Here is a 19,743-nt window from a genome sequence, read left to right on the forward strand (position 1 = left end):
TTAACCATCTTCCCTGTCCCTGCTGAAGAAAAGCAGGCCCAAACCATGATGCTGCCACCACCATGTTTGATAGTGGGGATGGTGTGTTCATCTGTGTTGCTTTTACGCCAAACATAACGTTTTGCATTGTTGCCAAAAAGTTCAATTTTGGTTTCATCTGACCAGAGCACCTTCTTCCACATGTTTGGTGTGTCTCCCAGGTGGCTTGTGGCAAACTTTAAACGACACTTTTTATGGATATCTTTAAGAAATGGTTTTCTTCTTGCCACTCTTCCATAAAGGCCAGATTTGTGCAACATATGACTGATTGTTGTCCTATGGACAGAGTCTCCCACCTCAGCTGTAGATCTCTGCAGTTCATCCAGAGTGATCATGGGCCTCTTGGCTGCATCTCTGATCAGTCTTCTCCTTGTATGAGCTGAAAGTTTAGAGGGACGGCCAGGTCTTGGTAGATTTGCAGTGGTCTGATACTCCTTCCATTTCAATATTATCGCTTGCACAGTGCTCCTTGGGATGTTTAAAGCTTGGGAAATCTTTTTGTATCCAAATCCGGCTTTAAACTTCTTCACAGCAGTATCTCGGACCTGCCTGGTGTGTTCCTTCTTCTTCTTGATGCTCTCTGCGCTTTTAACGGACCTCTGAGACTATCACAGTGCAGGTGCATTTATACGGAGACTTGATTACACACAGGTGGATTGTATTTATCATCATTAGTCATTTAGGTCAACATTGGATCATTCAGAGATCCTCACTGAACTTCTGGAGAGAGTTTGCTGCACTGAAAGTAAAGGGGCTGAATAATTTTGCACGCCCAATTTTTCTGTTTTTGATTTGTTACAAAAGTTTGAAATATCCAATAAATGTCGTTCCACTTCATGATTGTGTCCCACTTGTTGTTGATTCTTCACAAAAAAAATACAGTTTTATATCTTTATGTTTGAAGCCTGAAATGTGGCAAAAGGTCGCAAAGTTCAAGGGGGCCGAATACTTTCGCAAGGCACTGTATATGTCATGCCCTGGCCATCGAGAGGCTTTTATTCTCTATTTTGGTTGGCCAGGGTGTGACTAGGGTGGGCATTCTAGTTTCTTAATTTCTATGTTTTGGCCCAGGTATGGTTCTCAATCAGAGACAGCTGTCTATCGTTTTCTCTGATTGGGAATCATACTTAGGCAGCCTTTTTTCCCACCTGTGCTCTGTGGGTAGTTGTTTTCTGTATAGTTTATTCACCTTACAGAACTGTTGGTTTTTTCTTCACTTTGTTATTTTGTTCAAGTGTTTTGGTTAATAAAGAATCATGAACATATACCACGCTGCGTTTTGGTCCGATCCTCATTACGACGAGAGCCATGACAATATACTTTATAACTCTAGTATTTTGCTACACCTGCAATAATATCTGCTAAACACATGTATGTGACCATTAACTTTTGATTTGGTTATGGAGGGAGGTCCTCTTTCCTCTCTATTGAAGTAAATGATGAATACATTTTGGAATGAAACATGTTAAGTACTAACAATATTAGTATGGTTATTGTCATGGTTATATTAAGTATAGGCTATACTGTAACAACACAGGCATCAAGGATGAGAACAGAGGAATCTGTTAGTAACAAATGTTCTCATACTGCTATACTAAGTACAAGCAATGCCAACATGTGGCATGCCAACATTCTTCTGAGAAGCATTCAGGCTTTTGACTGTACAGTCAAGGCTGGATATTGTGTTTCCTCTCAGACATAAAGGGTAATTTCGAAATCTTTAGTGGTAAAATTGTGAAAACCCATTGCTGCATTGCAAAATGTGTTGGTTAGCCACAAAACAGTTGCAAGTGAATTTTTAGATAATATGATAATTTAATGCAGGCTATATAATATATAATACACATTTAGATTTGGAAAAAAAACATTCTATGACAAAAGCAAAGAACTTCAATGGCAATGTGTCTTTCCCGTCAAAACAATATTACACTCGCAATACTCCTTGCGATAACAGACAGAAATTGATGTTCAAAACCAAAATGGAGGTTGACACGTAAACAGATGCCATTCTGAATAGAGGGGAAACCCCATCACTAGTATGGGTTTCCAGATTGATACTTCCCAGAAGAAACAACCAGGGTAATTAGGATGGTTTAATGTGGGATGATTCTTTAAAAAAAACTTTTCCATTATAACATGACTGACTATACTCAGACACACAATAGGAATCAAAGGGGGGAACAGATGTGCTGAAGTCAGGGAGGAATACAGTTGGCCTACCTTCATTACTGTAGGCCTACCATGTAGGTTATACTGTATTATGCTGTAATGTAAATACCTAAGGTTTGCAGTGGTGGAGTTGAAGCTCATGTCCTTTGGTCAAAGAAATCTAACTGACTTTAAACTTTTATAATACCCACAGAGCAAGCTAGTGGTATACCACCACCACTGCTTGCTGGAAATGTTACTGCCCAACTGCACAGTCCCTCCCTATCTTTGTCTTAATTAGTACTGTCAGCTCCTCCAACCACAAATGTTGGCCCCTGGCCCTCACAATTAAATCCTGCATAATTAATGATATGAGCACCTAACCCAATTATATAATTTATAGTAACAGAAAGGTGATATTCAAAGTTTATTCACTCAAGTATTTGCACCTTAATGGTCTGGACTGGTTGGCAAATGCCTTATACCTTTGTACTCGGTACTCAGTACAGACTGGGCGGTGTCATATCGGAGTGTTATGACTGACGCGGGTAATCATCCAATGGGAGATCGCATAAATATTTAGCTAGGTTGCTAACAAGCTAAGAAGGTTGCTAGCTAGGACCTATTGGAAGAAGATGGATACTGTAACGCTGGTGATGTTTTTTCTTTAATTCCTGATGTGACTAATTAAAGTCTAGTAACTTTGCCGACGTCACGAGAGATAATGTGTTTGCTGCCTGTCGATAAATTGGAAGATATTAGCTAGCTAACTCGCTGGATGTTTTAGCAAACTAGCTGATGTAGCATTTACAACAGTGTAACGTGTGTAGCTAGCTAGCTAAATCATAGACGGTACAGTATGTGAGTTTATAAACTGTGGCTAAATCCTCTATCTGGTCACAATGCTTAGTAATGTAAAATGTTTCCGTTAGTGAATGTCCTTATTTCTTGCGTCCTTACCTGCTATCATAGCTAGTTAGCTAACTAGTTGCTAATGTTAGCTAATTTAGCTAGCTAACGATTGATGATGTGTAACAGACGGAGCGAAAGAGGCGAAGCGAGAGCCCAACTCGGCCAAAAATGTGTCTTCCCCAGCAGGGGGACATGGTTCGTTTTTTCCGCTTACATTCAAAGCGATGAGTTTTTGTCTGGAGGTCAGTGTCCACTTTGGTCAACAAAAAATGTAATGGTTTATTTGTTCGAACATACGTTTTGTAATGGTTAGGTTGTTACGAGTGTACTGTAGGACGTGACATCCCACAACTTTGTGAAAAACATCGGAGGTGGCTATTCTGACATGAGGCTGTTAGCATAGCATCTCTATCCATTGACGTCAACAACCCTATATTAAAACAATTAGATGTTTCCACCAATCCTAAGAGGCATAAACGGGAGTTTGACAGCCCGCTGTGCTGTTTTGTGGACAACTACTCCATTGTTTGGAAGGAGAGACAACGATATTGTCAGTATATCCATACTCTTTGCCTTAAAGCAGGGATGGGAAACTCCAGTCCTCAGATGCCGGCGTGGTGCGCACTCCCCTTCCCAGCAAACACAGCTGATTTAAACTAATTGCATTCTAAACTGGCGCTCATGATAATTGGAGTGACGTGTGTTAGCGAAAGTGTGACTGACACAAATCAGGCCCATAGGACCCCATAGAGAATGATAGAGGCCTCTAGTGGCCAAAAGGATGTTTTAGCATGGGCAGCGCCATTGAGTGCTTCCACCATTTTTGAAGACACATTTTTGTTCATTTGAGTCTGTAATGCCCAGAGCATGCAGGACCCTCTACCAGCGAACATTAATTTGAAAACTTGAAAAAGTCATGATCATACAAGCCTCTCGTTCACCATAGTGGGCTTATTGAAGCTGTCATTTGTGACGGAGACTTGTAAAAGTGTGCTTTAAACAATGTACATTTGTTGATTGCTTGGCGTACAAATAACAGTATTTCTTGATACAGTTGAAGCAAGGTCTAGTTGTGGCCGCAATCAAACTAAATTGTGAAAGACCCCCCCCCCCCCCAACGATACGTGTTTGAATTTGTTGAGTAGAGGCTGTGTATGTTTTGGTCCTACAAAGCTGTTTCCATCCTAACATTCAATAATCAATTAATTGCAGTCATTCTTGCACCATGCATGAAATATCAGTTCTAAACATGTCTATTTTCCTGCGCGCATATGACAGACTGTTGGTGAATTGAGCACGTCTCTGAAACCGCTGAGCCGGAGGAGCGTGTATTAATCCTGCTGTAGTACTCATTGCAGCCAGCACTAGCAGGTCAAACAAACGACTAAAATGAACACGTCACTCAGAAAAACGAAATATGACTCGAGTCAGTAAAAATAGTTGCTCAGTGGCTGCAGCGCCAGCTGTGCCATCAGAGTCCCTGGGTTCGCGCCCAGGCTCTGTCGTAACCGGCCGCGACCGGGAGGTCCGTGGGGCGACGCACAATTGGCCTAGCGTCGTCCGGGTTAGGGAGGGATTTGGTCGGTAGGGATCTCCTTGTCTCATCGCGCACCAGCGACTCCTGTGGCGGGTCGGGCGCAGTGCGCGCTAGCCAAGGTTGCCAGGTGCACGGTGTAGCCTCCGACACATTGGTGCGGCTGGCTTCCGGGTTGGATGCGCGCTGTGTTAAGAAGCAGTACGGCTGGTTGGGTTGTGTATCGGAGGACTCATGACATTCAACCTTCGTCTCTCCCGAGCCCGTACGGGAGTTGTAGCAATGAGACAAGATAGTAGCTACTACAACAATTGGATACCGAGAAAAAGGGGTAAAAAAAAAAAAAAAAGTTCAAAAATAAATCATAGTTTTCAAACTAGACATCACTAATTCCTATGGGTTGTAGCCTCATTGGCACTGCCCATGCTGTCACAGATGTTATAATGGCACAGATGGAGGACTCCTCTTTATATCTATCGCTGTGTGTAACTTATTTCGCCACAGAGGAAGTGTACGCCCATATTCCCCCTCACTACTACTCATGTCTGTGTACATCTGTTTAACAGGAACCATCTTTGTACACTGTGAAAGCAGTCCTCATTCTGGATAATGATGGAGAGAGGCTCTATGCAAAAGTAAGACTTTGATGATCAGGTGTGTTATACTGGGCTTGAACAAAAGCCTGCACACTCAGTAATTCAGGACTTAAGTTGGCAAGCTCTGCTATGTAACTAATTTTGTCGTTATGCAATACCCAGCTGCATTAGCCTACCATTGGAAATGTACGAACATGGTCGATCCATATGAGTTCAATCACTTTTTGACAGCATCCCTTTTGATTTCAACAAAACTTTCCATACATCTTTGCCCATGGATGTAGTGGTCAGAAAATGACTTGTTGGACATGAATGCCAAAACATTCAGGAGATAGAGGTGTTCAAAGTTGACCCATTTTGCATACCCCACCCTACCATGAGACATCCATGTCCATCACTGGAGAATATAAATATTTAAGTCTGATATAATTTATAACCTTACAAAACAGGGTCTTACATTTTTTTAAATTTAATATATTTTTTGTTGTTGAATAAAAATCAAACATTTTTAACCTTTTTTTAATGTAAATGATCTAATAATGTGTAAAATGTTATTTAATAATAATAATCTTATTCGCATCAGAGGTTTTTGTGATGTGCCAGCCATCGGTTGAGACACAACATGCTCTTGGGTACAAGGTGGGTGTCATTTCAATCATAGGTCCATTCTATGAATTCTATTTCTATCTTTTCAGATCAATGTCAACTTAAATGGTCATGTCTATTATTTATATTTTTATGACTTCAGTAGGTTTCCTATGGAGGATTGACAGAATAATTTTAAACTAATAAAAAGCATGAGATGGCACACACCCAGCGAAAAGTATTTAGTGTAGAGGTGCTGACTAATGGTGAATAAACTGTAAGCTATAAAAAACAGAAGAATCTCACACTCCATATATAACCTCCCAGTAATTCATTGGGTAAAAAAAAAAACATTTTGGCATCACTGTGCCTTCTTCAGTGTGGCACAGTGATGCCCAATAAATTACTGGGAGATTTTTTATATATGTATGGGACTTTAAAAAACATTTTTTTTATAGCTTCCAGTATAATTTAAAATAGGTATTCCCATTCAAGTCAACATTCTCTGATGTACCTCTGGTACCATTTTGAAAGTCTAAATTTCTATTTTTATTATTTTAGGACACCCACCCTGTATTCAAGCATGTTGTGCCTCAACCGATGGCGGGCACAAAAACCTCTGATGACGTAAAGTAGGGTCTAAGCTACAACATTTGTGAATGTGATTTATAAAAAAAAAAGAAATGAGGTTACACGTTTTTAGATCATTTACAAAGAAAAAAGATAACAAAATTCTAAAACAGTTTGACAACCCTGTTCTGTAAGCTTTTAAATAATATCAATCTCAACCGTCTATCTTTTCAAGACATGGATGTCTCATGGTATGGTAGGGTATGCACCTTTTATCTCTTGACTGTTTTGGTATTCGGGTCCAAAAAGTCACGTTCTCCGCATTTTCTACAATGGGCAAATAATGTATGGAAGGTTTCATTCAAACCAAAAGAGGTGCTGTCAAACAGTGATTGAATTCAAGTGGATTTACCCAACAACCAACAATATTTGTGGTATCGATCCCCTCATTCTCTTAATGCATTTTAATGCTTTATTGACAGTATTATGATGGCACCTACCCTTCAGTGAAGGAACAGAAAGCTTTCGAGAAGAACATCTTCAGCAAGACACACAGGACTGACAGTAAGAAATGCATTTGAATACACACACGCGCACAGACTAGTTATGTGCAGGTCAGCTTTGTTCACCTGCCCATGCAATTGCTAATAACCCATCTGCAACCCCTAAACCACAAAAATATAGACAATTGACAGTGGGTGTAGGATAATTTTTTTTTTTTTTTTTTTATGTTTGCCTACCAAAATGTAGTAAATTATAAGCATAAAAATGCATCTCTTCCGTCATTACTTGTTTCCCTAGAAGACTAAATGACTCCTTGGTCACCAGAAAATGTCATACAACGATTGAAGCATTCATTCTATCTAGTTGACTACGATTCGGTACATTTTTAGGGACCGGGAACGTTTTAAGAAGTTTAGGGACCAGGGAGAAAGTGCAATAACTCTCTTATTGAATTAAACTCGGACATTGTCCTTTTTGCCTCAGTTGATCGCCGTTAACTTTTTCTGCCCAAATTCCCCAAATCATTTGGCGCGTGAACAGTTAGTGCGTAAGCCTAGGCTTTACGGCCTAACACCAGATCAAAAAAATATTACAGAAAAACCTCAATGTAGCCTTTAGATATGAATTGCACAATAATTATACATTTATGGATTTTTAATGCAAAGTTTCTCTTTTTTTTTCAACCCACACTCCACCCACATGCCCTTCATCCACACAATATTTCATGACCCTAAACACACCAGCCCCACGGATATAACTGTGGGTTATGAGTCAACTCGCACTTCACTAACACATGCACAGGTCATTGAATCGTGTTTTACCTCTTTGTCTCATTGTCATGTTTCTGTGCCTACTCAGGTGAGATCGCTCTGCTAGAGGGCCTCACAGTCGTCTACAAGAGCAACATTGATCTCTTCTTCTATGTCATTGGAAGCTCACATGAAAATGAGGTCATCATATTGGAAGGACGTGATTGGAAACAATTAATGCATTAATTGTATGTTTCATTTCAGCCATTCTCTAAATAACCTTTTTGGTGCGTGTGTGTTTTTGTTTCCCTCCAACAGTTGATGCTAATGGCTGTTCTGAACTGTCTGTTTGACTCACTTAGCCAAATGTTGAGGTGAGATCTAAAGCTTATTAATTACAGCACATATTTAGTCATCGATCATCAAAAGGCAAGCCTTGGAAAATGATTTCTCTTTTGTCTGTCCTCTGTAGGAAGAATGTTGAGAGGAGAGCTCTACTTGAGAACATGGAAGGTCTCTTTCTAGCTGTGGATGAAATTGTGGATGGAGGGTGAGTTCTATGTCTTATACATTGATAGTTGAACCATCCTCTTGTCCAGAATGACTTCCAGTTAGTGCTTTCATCTTAAGGTAGCTAGGTAAGATGACAACATGTCATAGTAAATACAACTTTTTCCTCAGTAAAGCAGCTGTCAGTAAAATCAGTGGTAGTAAGACCAGTGTGGGCAGTGTTATGTATTGATGGATGCCAAGGGTAGCCAGGCTTCCCCCAAAAATTGAGAGGAGAAAAAAAAAAAAGCATCCGAGCAAACGAAACGGCGCCCTTCTGTCTCTGTTAGGGGCATCTATCTGACGCTGTCTGTTCCAAAAGAGTATGACGTTGTTGCTGCCCATAGCATTGAATGCAAGGGATGCCAGCGAACATTTGGCGTCCCTTCATTTAAAAAAATAAATGTAAAAAAAGTTGTAAATAATAGCCAATCAGTGAGATCAACTGTGAATGGTCCTGGCTCTCCAAAAAAAGCGTCAATGGAAGCCAGTTTGGATTTGGCGTCACTCCTATCAAATCGCGTCGAGAGCAAAACGTCATTGACAGAGAAACCTGAATTGTTGCATCTCGTTGCGTTGTCCTCCAGTAGCTAGCTAGCTAGGTAAAATTGGCCCTTTCCTAAATTAGCCATAGATGGAGATAGACATTTGGACTTGTGGTTTTACTTTATTCTCTGTACTGGCCAATGATTGTAATGGTGATTCTGACCCAACCATTCATTCATACATTGTACCCCTAGCCTTTTAGCTGTCACTGTATTAGACTAAGCATAGGTGATTTGATGATGTTGAAATGGTGCTGGAATAGTGGAGGCAGCTCCTGTTTTCTTTGCGACTTGCGGTAACTCTCCGTGGAGTAGTTGTTTAGTGGTGCGAGGTATGCCGGAAGCATTAACTTGATTGACCATGCTGTAGGTCATGTAACTGTTTGTTACATGCAATATGCTTCGTGGACTCCACCGGACAGAGGTTGCTGTCCGGTTTTGTGATGAAACAAAGGTGTGGTTGAAATTATTCTGCCGCTGTGTCTTCTTATTGTCTCTGCCTTTACAACACAGTGGCAAGACATATGAACTAACAGGTTACGCAATTATCACAACACAGGTTGTAATGTGCCTTTTATTTCTGGCTTCCCCAGTGATTTAAAAAAAAAATAATAATAATACATTTTACCCACCCACTGCTACTGAGTGTGGCCCTCTGTCCTTGCAGTGTGTGAGTGATAACAAGCTTTTCCCTGCTGTCTCCTACAGAGTGATTCTGGAGAGTGATCCTCAGCAAGTGGTCCACCGCGTAGCTTTAAGGGTAAGTAAAGGTCTCTCTCCTCCCCTCCCCTCCCATCCTCTCCCCAGAAAGTACTCTTCACTCAACCTAGTGGACCTTAATGGAAAGTGTTCTGAGTATTGGTGCTGTTGTGTGACCTGGAGCTAAAACCTGCCAAATACAGGTTGATTTTGTCATTGGTGGAAAATGTGTCTATTTCACCAGCCACTGTTGGTGGGTGGTCACAGCTCTACAGTGTGAGCATTTCACTAGCATTAGTGAATAAAAAGTCAAGAATGATCACATTTATAGTCAAATAAATGCTGCAGTAGCTGTTTTCAAAGCATTTCTGCCATTTTTGTATCATAGCTGGTAAATTTATCGTACAATATCAAAGAACTACAAATCCTATATAGCCTATTACACCTTGCGCTGAAACACTGCCTGGCTGGGGGTTGTGCGCAGGTGAAACAAAAGTTTACTGAAGTGAGACTTTATGCTTGTGTTTCTTGGCTGTTTACATTGTTTTGTTCACAAGCTAGGTTGTTTTTCTGTTTTGAGTGTTCAACTGAAGAGAAGATGACACGGCTACTAGTCAGATAAAATCTCACGGGCACAAACATTACTCCAGTCGCGCAACCACGGCAACCTCCCGCCCTTAAAGGGGCAGGTGACATTTTTGTCTCATCTGTGATATTTTGGGTAAAAGACTGACGTTTTGCCTGGTGGACCAAAATGTTATTGTTATGCCCTGAAGGCCACTATGTGTTCTCTCCTACAGGGGGAAGATGTGCCTTACTCAGAGCAGACTGTCACCCAGGTGAGAAAAACAGCCCTAATTACCTCGTTCATCTCAACATACTACACTGCTCAGTGTGGAATATGCTCCATTGCATTATTGACTTTCCACTCTCCTGAGACTTAGTGTGTGTCCCAAATGGCTCCCTATGTAGTCCACTACTTTTGACCAGGGCCCATAGGATTCTGGTCGAAGTTAGTGCACTATATTGGGAATAGAGTGCCATTTTGGACAAAACCTTAGAGCTGTGCCAAATGTCCTAGCTTGGGAATCCAGACTGATTCACGCTACACTTCACCTCTCTTGTTTTGCTTCACTAATTTAATGACAGTGGAGTGAAATAAGAACTGAAACGGAGCTGAATTGAGTCTAGATTTCCAGGCTACCAATGTCCCTCTCTCCTCTACATGGTGGTGATCCGCATACTTCACCATCTCCGATCCTACCGTGTTGCTTTCACACTTCCTTAATCCTTTTGGCTGTGAATCACACACTTTGAAATGATTGGCTGATGGTATGGTAGCCAGTGGTGGTTTCCATTGTGTGTGCACATGCCTGTGTGCGTCTGCGCTTAGCTCCTCTCCTGATTAATGTCCTCATTTAAGAGGCCTGTGACAGGCTGCCATCCTGCCATCCCTTCCCTCTCTCTCCATCCCTTCTCTCTTTCTCTCTGTACTGATTAATGGCTGGCTGTCTTCCTCATGCTTTATGGTTCTTGTTCTCCTTTCCTTCAACAAATTAAGATGATTAATTAATTCCTGCATATTTTCCTTTACTGGCATTACTCATCTTCCTCCATCTAGCCTTTTTGTTAAACTTTTTGTTGAGGTCAATTTAATAATTGCATTTTTATGTGAATCATATGGTCTCCCTCCATTTCCTTAAAATGGTCCATTGGTCTTCTAAACCAAGGTGGATTAGATTCTTTCGGTGGATTACATTCATTTGTTTCGATAAGGAAAGTCTTTCGTTTTGAAGTGCAATTTAAAAAAAATATATTAAAAAGATATGGAAGTCAAAAATTGTGGGGATGTAATGATTTCCCGATACGCGTCGGTCCCCAGTTTAAAAGTTTAAGATACGAGTGCATCGGTCCGCAGGAGCCCAAACTGATCCAAATGAAGCATGCATCGGTTAAGAAAACCGAATGAAACATTACGAATAGCCAGTTCACTATATTCATTTATTTCTGCCTTATTGGGAAAATACCTATAATCTATTGTGACTGAATTGCTGCGTCCTCTCCTTCAGCCTATTTAAACTTTTTGTTGTATGTAATTGCGATTGAAATTGATCAACAAGTCACCAACGAGGGGTAGGTCTACCCTATCCCTGTTCTAATATTCGTTGGCTACATCTGCGTGATACCTTAAGCATTCAGATGTTTGTAAAATGGCTTTCGCAATATTAAATCATAGGCTTTATTCATTGAGGGACAAAAAAAATGTCATTTGCTGGGTCATTGTTACCAAATGCGCTGTAGAAAATGGTGTTTTACTGGTGGAGCTGTGTATGCTACGGATTGAACACTCATATCTTGCTGATTGCACATCCTAACTGCTGATTGGGGCTTTTCGATTGCCAGGTTCACCGTACAAAATCATTTTGGTAGTTGTGCTTTCAACAGTCAGTGCATTTACATGGACAGGGTAATGGTGTGATGTCGTAACAAGACCAGCGATCAGTTTTGTTGGCCCTCACTGGTCTGAACTCGAGACGAGAGCAGCTTTCCTCCGTAAGGTTCCAACTGTCAAAACCATTTTACTTTTGAGATGAGGGTGAATTCCAAAGCTGTGCTCTATTCATTTCTACAGAGTAACATGTCTATTTATATCTCAACATTTGAATCTGCTATATGACAACTTAATAAGTGGGTGATAAGGATTTCAGATTAAAAGTGGGGGGACAACCCCCCTATGGTATGGCTCAGCTCAAACACTACATCTCTCACACACACACACACACACACACACACACACACACACACACACACACACACACACACACACACACACACACACAATCAAATCGCACTGAATCGTTTTGAGTAAACATATTGTTCCTGTATCGGAGCCCATGTATCTAGATGCATATCGTGCTTGTAAGGAGAGATGCATGCCCTCATAAAATGGATGTCGTTAACGAAAGCTGGATGGCTGATTACACAGACAGGTTTGTTTACTTGTGTTGGTATGATCTGTTTTATAAGGCCAGTTTTTCCATCCACAGGTGCTGCAGTCTGCCAAGGAACAGATCAAATGGTCTCTGCTACGATAGAACCTGTCGACCCCCCCCCCCCCCCCCCCCCCCCCCCCCCCTCATCTAACACTGTATCGCCATTACCCATGGCTCCCTCTCTCTGTGATGCCATCTCTTCCCCTGTGCTCGTTACTCACCATTCCTCCAATCAGACACTGCCAGGGCAAGGGATATCTGAGTTTTTGTCTGTCTGAATCAATCATTTCTATCATGTGTGTGTCTTTACTGTAAAGGTGTATTCTTCTGTTATCTAGTTCTAGCGCTAGCTATGAGAGAGATTGGATGCTAGCGTGTCCATACATTCCAGTGGTTTGATTCGCCTTTTCTTCCACAGTCCCTTACCACTTCCGTTGACCGCTTCATGCCCCTCATCTCTGATAACATTACATTACATAGAAATGACTCCTTTCAAATTCTATGGTCCAGACATATGGTCCGATCAGGCAACATCGTTGTTAGTCACTATGTGCTCTTCGGAAATACTTTATGAACTCGGTCATTTAAATCTTTTGAATAAAAAAAACATTTCTAAACACTGACGCTTCGACTATTATGATATTTTGTGGTTGGTTATGTTCTTGGTCGCCCTATTGATCTTGTCACACATTGAAATATGTTAATGTAAGGTTTTTATAAATGAAAACTCTGGTAGACTATGCTCCATTACTCTCTCTCATATATATATATCACACACACCATGGCTGTCAGCCAATCAGCATTCAGGGCTCGAACCCCCCAGTTAATGCCCTGTAGATTACGTGGAATTTCAGTCCACTTGAATCATGTACTGTCTCCTCAGTGGCAACATTCCCATGTCAGACAATGTATTTCCAGAGAACTTGGCTGGCCAAACAGGGAGAGACTCCCAGCTAAAGCAAGGGCTCCATCTCCTGGTTGACGCATCAAAACCCATTCCTGAGGTAAATTATTTTGATGTAACTAAGTGCGTCTTTATTGAGACACTTTCAGTTAACGTTATGTGTTTAGATGCTGATGAATCATGTCTTACATGTTTTTACCTTGAGTTACCTTGATTTCCCTTGGTAATCTCACTACACATTCAATCCAAATTGAGCAGTACAGAGATGAATTGAAGCATGCAATTCATCTTTTCTTTTTCTTTTTTTTAGAGCTCTCACCACCACCACATTAATTTTAAATCAATTGAAAGATGCCCTCCAGAGAAATGGGTGCGGAATCAGGCACTATATCACGTTCTTTTAGTGTCTGCATTCCTCCAGCACTGCTGGGTTGTATTTATAAGGGCACGCAAATGAAAATGTTTAACTTTTCGGAATGGAAATCGATATTAAGAAGTTCAGATGGTCCCTCCCTGTTTGTCTGTTTGGTGCCTATTGCCCCTAGTGTAGTTACACACATTCTCAATCTGACTTCTATAAGGTGTTTGATGCAAACTGAGATGTGTACCATGTTTCATAACTGGTCTACCATTTATTAATGTGAACCGTATTGGATCAGTATAGCATCAGTATGACTTTAGTATTTTATATCTATATTTTTTTTAACGTTATAGATTTTCCCTAGGTGTCTTTAATGTACTCACTCACACTGCCTGTTGTAAGTTTACAACCCCAGCGTGTACAGACCCATCTCTAGGACAGAGAGCATGTACTGCTCATGGACAATGGATGGATAAGGTTGCTGTTCACCTCGGGCTCCCTTCTCTTTTCTATTCTCTCTCTCCTTAATGTTAATTTGGCTCGGATATCGAAGGCGGAAAGAGATGAAGGGAGTGTTCAATTAATGTCCAGTCAGATCAGAGGAGTTTGATAACACTGACCCTCGGTCTTATTAAAGTAGAAGTAAAAATGGGGAATGGGCATGAAAATCCAAACCGAAGCACCCTTTCTTAGCAAGTTTGTGTTTCATAGAACAACAGGCCTGAAACCTGCTAGTGAGGCCTTATAAGCCTTGACCCAGACATGATTGTCCTTTTTCTTAAGATGTTTGCTTATTCGACCTGCTCAGACACAATGCCGCTGTTTTTGTCCCATCAATTACAAGGCTCGAGCCCACCACACACTCCTGGCTGTTTTACAGCGTGTTATGTACAGCGTGTCAACCGTGGCGTTTCAGACTATTATACTCATTCCTGTATAATTAATATAAATTACCTCTACGGCGTTTTACGATGAAAGATAATTATCTGATGAAAGATAGCCGTTGACTGCCCCAAGGTTCTGCCAGCCCTCCCGCCGGTGGAATATCTGCTTGGAATTGAAGGGACGGCAGGACACACACACACAGTGACTGGGACATATAGAACATCTAGATGACAACTACGTGCGTGAATGGCAATGCAGGAAGTACCAATGTGTGTTTTTGTGCGTGCGGGATCCATTTGAGCTGTTTCCCTCCCTCCTCTGCTGGGTGAGGACACGGCGAGATGAATCGACGCACCTACGGCAGTGCTGCTGTCTAGATCTGCTGCTGTCTATAACCTTGTCCTCTTTTAACCTTCACACCTCCTGATTTCCCTCCTGTGAAACCACACACTGACTGGGACATGTGCTATAGGTTGAGCTTCAGTATCAGCAAACTGTTTTGATATTGGGAGTGGCGAAATGGCATGGTACCGGTGATGGGGACACACCTGTCAGTCATGGCATCTCTGTATCCACTTCAACACAGTAAAGAGTGGTGGACTTGCTAGCAAGACAATAGAGGATCTGACTAGAGGCCCGGCAGTGGGTCCGTAGGTCAAAGCCCATAATTGTTTCATTACCCACACTTCCTCGATCACTGGTATACACCAACGCTCAAACATCCACTCCGCTGCTACTGCAGCGTCCACAATGTGATCATTCAGAAGACGTTGTTGTTTTTTTTATCATAGGATAGACTGACGCGTCACACAAACCAAACATTTGCACCCCTATTTGTCTGCCTTCAACAGAATAATGTAGAAAATAGTCATGAGCAACATTTCCTCAATTTAAACCAATCAGAAAATAATTTATAGGCACAGAGACTGTGTGAACGAGAGCTATAAAGGTGTGTGTGTGTGTGTGTGTGTATGGAGGGGAGCTGGGACTGAAAGCATGGATGGAGGAGGGGTAGTAAAGGGGTCTTGGGCTGGTCTCTTCTCAACAGCATCACTACAGTATGACATGCTTTATGGCTCTGGTCGCCATGGTGGCCCTCACAGGGGCTGTTTATGGATTCCCATAGAATAGAAAATCATTGCTGCTTTGCTCTGTGGAGTAGCCAGCCAAAAACAACAACACCACCATCAGAGCACAGACCACAGCACTTTCTCTCTGCCCCGGCCCCCTCAGCCATAACTCAGCACACGGTCTGTTTTTGCGAGAGAAAACAATTATTGTATTCAAATCAATGCCATAAGATGACGATAAATCACTGGTGCAACTGTTTAATTCCGTGTTGATGTATGATTTTTTTTAAAAATGTCACAAGGACCGTAGCTGGTTTGTTAGCTGCTGTTGATCCTTTCGGTGGGAAAGTTAGAGGTTTGTTAGGATAACGCTTTTTATTTCTCCCCCCATCATTGACTAACTTTTGCTTTTACACTAAGCTATTTATCTATCCTTCATCATGTTTCATTTGCTTCTCTAACTTGGTCATATAAATATTCCAGCACCTTGATAGGTTAATGACATGCATTATCCAGGGTGTAGTAAATGGGGGGGAAAAAAAGACTTAAACTTGGCTTGTCTTCTCTCTGCCTTTGTCCTACCATTCCTCTATGCCTTTTGCAGTTTTACTTTTGGTAAAATGTTTTTCCTTGTTCCTCACTGAAAGTCTGTTCTCAATTTTTTTTTAATAGTATGTTATGTCCGAACACATGTGAAACGTGTCATACGTGAAACGTGAACCCTCAGATGTCATTCCGCACAAGGCTGTTGATGTGGGAAGAGGACCTGCTAGTTTCTCTGTCTGTCTGTCGCTCTCTCTCTTTGTGATTTAGAAGCATAATGAAATCCCTTCAGATCCAGGCCTCTGTCTTGCTGTGTTGTAGTAACTAGACGACAACCACTCTTGCTTTGGACCCGCTGACTGTAGCCTGCTGCAGAGAGCTGGAGGGGGGGCCACATCTGGTCAGCCAGAGGCCACTCTGAGCAGAGCGTGCAGCTCACAGCCCCTGACCCCTAGACCCGGGGCAGTCTGCCTCCAGCCATTCAGTCCCACTGTCTGCCCTCATGCCTCCAGCTTGTCCCAGCTTGTCTGCCCACTGATATTGCTGTTTCATGGCTATCAGAGCCAGAGGTGAGTGTTATTATGACACAGTCAACCTACAGTTTGGACTGGAGGAGTTGGCTAGTGATGCAAAGAGAGGGTGAAAAAATAATTCCCATAACTCATTTTCACTGCAGACATCAGACATACAGCCGTCTGTGGTGGCAGTAAAGGTTTATGGGTGTTTTTCCTGGTGTTATCCAACTCCAGTACCATCCCTCGGGGGTGGGGGGACGACATATGTTTCTCCTCCTTTGTGGCCGTGTTTAGTCTTGTTTTTGTCACATTCCTCTGTCTGCCCTCTCTATGCTCTTTTTAAGTTTTTTAAACAGTATGTTTTGGATGTGACTTTGAACATGGCGTGGCTAAAGAATGGGAGGGAGAAAACAAGCGTTTTATTCTGTGGCATACTGCTGTAGCCTTCAGTTCACCCACCCCTTCTCCCTCCCCTCCGCCCTCTGTCATCTATTCTTTCTCTCTCTCACTTTCTCCCCTCGCTTCCTCCCTCCCCATGGATTCCCCAACCACACCACAACACCGTTAACAGACATACGCTTGACAGATTTACCGCCACCGTCTTTCCATTGGCCGCCAGCGCGACGTGTGATTTAGTGCCTTGTCCTGATTGGCCCAGGCGTGACAGGGCAATTTATGGCCGTGCTGTGATTCGATGCCAGCTGCCTTTGAAGTGAGTTACAGCTCTGTCGCTTATAGGACACAGAAACGGTGTCAGGTTTCAGTCATAAAATCTTATCCCTGAAGGGAGGTGGTGCTGCCTGCTGGTTAACGCTGCTGGACTGACGTCACCATAGGGGAGGAGAGACCCAAGCACAAGCCTACTAGTAGAGAGTCGCAGAGAGAAAGACGGATAATAGGAGAGACCCACTCCTACTAGAAAGAGTCACACGGAGAAAGAGGTCAATATGAGAGGCAGCCCGAGTCACACACACACACACACACACAACTGCTCCACCATCATCATTGAAGTGTGTGTGTGTGTGTGTGTGTGTCCTGTCTGTCTGTAGCGACTTCATCAGATATTTATTTATCCAGCAGTAGACCGGTATCATAAGGATCAGTAACTGCCTCCTCAACCATCCACCCATCTTACCCCGTCTATCCCCGGCCCATACATCCTGTAATCAACGAGGCAGAATTATATCACTTTATTATTTATCAACACCTATAATAAGACTTAAAGTGGCAAACTAAATCACTATACCACCACTGATCAACAGACGCAAACTGCCAGTCATTTTGAATCCCTGTCTATCTGCCCACGGGTACCGTATCTCCTCCAATCAGCGATAAATACAGTTTGCTCGCTACACATTATCTATCTACTGCCTAGCTATGTTTCCATCAGCCAGACATAAGATGACGATAAATCACTAATGCAACTGTTTAATTCCGTGTTGATGAATGATTTTTTATTTTTTTTTTATGTCACAAGGACCGTAGCTGGTTTATTAGCTGCTGTTGATCCTTTCGGTGGGAAAGTTAGAGGTTTGTTAGGATAACGCTTTTTATTCCATCATTGAATAACTTTGCTTTTACACTAAGCTATTCATCCATCCTTCATCATGTTTCATTTGCTTCTCTAACTTGGTCATATAAATATTCCAGCACCTTGATAGGTTAATGACATGCATTATCCAGGGTGTAGTAAATGGAAAAAAGACTCCAACTTGGCTTGTCTTCTCTTCGCCTTTGTCCTACCATTCCTCTATGCCTTTTGCAGTTCCTATGCCTTCATTCTATCCCGTGGAGGTCCAAAGGAACCCATGGCCTGTATTCATAAAGCGCCTCACAGTAGGAGTGCTGATCTAGGATCAGGTCCCACCCATCTCTCCGACTCTAAATAATCTTCTTTTTTTTTGTATCTTTAAAAAAAATGTTAAAACATACAATCTACCTGCAGTGAAACCACTCAACATTTACATTACATTCAGTTCTCTAATCGTCTCCCGTCCAGAGCGACCCACAGGACCAACCAGGGTCAAGTGCCCCGCCCAAGGGCACGTCGCCAGATCTCCCACCAAGCCAAAACGGGGTCCAGAACCAGTGGCTTCATCTAATTCATTATGATCCAAAAGACAAAACTGATCCTGGATCAGCACTCACTAGTCTGAGACACTTTATAATATTAATAATAAATAAAGTTATTCTAATTTATGAATATGAGCCCAGAGTGCACTTTTGTACCGGCAGTGACCCGTGAATATCTCTAAGGGTAAATGGTAAGGCTGCCCCTGTCTATCAAACCCCAGGGATTCATGCATCATTCACCTGATATCAGATCCCTCCTCACTCCTTCACCTGACACTTACAGGTTAGGTTGGTCTGCTCAAGTGGAAAATTGCTGGAAAATAGAAAGAGAGAGCGTGAGAGAGAAAGAAGACCTGGACAACTGCAATGTAATTGCATAATTCCTTGAGAGAGAGACCGGGATATGAACTTGCTTAGCTCGAGGTTAGTACATGGCAGACGCAGACTCACTGTTGCTGTGCTGTGTTTAAAAGAGAGAACCGGTTCTGCACCTAAACAGCATAGCTCCTCGCTTCTGTGTACTCATGACTGACATTTTGACCACAGATGGGCAAATGATACGTCTAAGTATCTTATTACAAATACAAAATATCCGACCGATCAATGTCTCAAAACAAAATAAGAGACACTTGGCAAGTATTGTATACTTTGCTTGCAAAAGCCCCTTGTATTTTATCTACATAAAATATATTGTTGCTATTTTCATTCAAAATATATAAAAGTAGACGCCTTAACTACAACAACATTCTCAGTAATGGTAACAATTTTTTATTTATTATTATTGCTATGACTGTGATGTTTGTTTTTTTGATCGACCTTAGTTGAATGCACTGAGCTATTCATCCATCCTGGTTAAGAGTGTCTTCTAAACGACCAAAATGTAAAAATGAACAATTGCAAAGCACACTGGGTATTATTATTGGCCTTGTTTCGCAGGCAGAGTTCGTTAGAATAATACCCAGCATGCTT

General features: G+C 41.9%; 1 protein-coding gene across 4 annotated transcripts; it reads left to right on the forward strand.

Moving 5' to 3' along the window:
• Nucleotides 1–2,694: 2,694 nt before the first annotated feature.
• Nucleotides 2,695–13,046, forward strand: LOC110492004 (coatomer subunit zeta-1). 4 transcript variants are annotated; one of them, XM_036946916.2, is made up of 9 exons: nt 2,695–2,840; nt 5,200–5,268; nt 6,867–6,948; nt 7,747–7,838; nt 7,956–8,011; nt 8,110–8,187; nt 9,440–9,491; nt 10,231–10,269; nt 12,478–13,046. In XM_036946916.2, the coding sequence occupies exons 1-9, from the start codon at nt 2,823–2,825 to the stop codon at nt 12,523–12,525; spliced, it is 534 nt and encodes a 177-aa protein (XP_036802811.1). In that variant the 5' UTR covers nt 2,695–2,822; the 3' UTR covers nt 12,526–13,046. The 4 variants fall into 4 exon arrangements, with proteins under 4 accessions (XP_036802811.1, XP_090058954.1, XP_090058955.1 ...); XM_090202829.1 differs by having other exon boundaries at nt 2,769–2,840; nt 5,200–5,287; XM_090202828.1 differs by lacking the exon at nt 7,747–7,838 and having other exon boundaries at nt 2,738–2,840.
• Nucleotides 13,047–19,743: the final 6,697 nt, after the last annotated feature.

This window comes from Oncorhynchus mykiss, chromosome 16 (assembly GCF_057628025.1).
Source record: "Oncorhynchus mykiss isolate SJ-2025 chromosome 16, ASM5762802v1, whole genome shotgun sequence".
Classification (NCBI taxonomy): domain Eukaryota; kingdom Metazoa; phylum Chordata; class Actinopteri; order Salmoniformes; family Salmonidae; genus Oncorhynchus; species Oncorhynchus mykiss.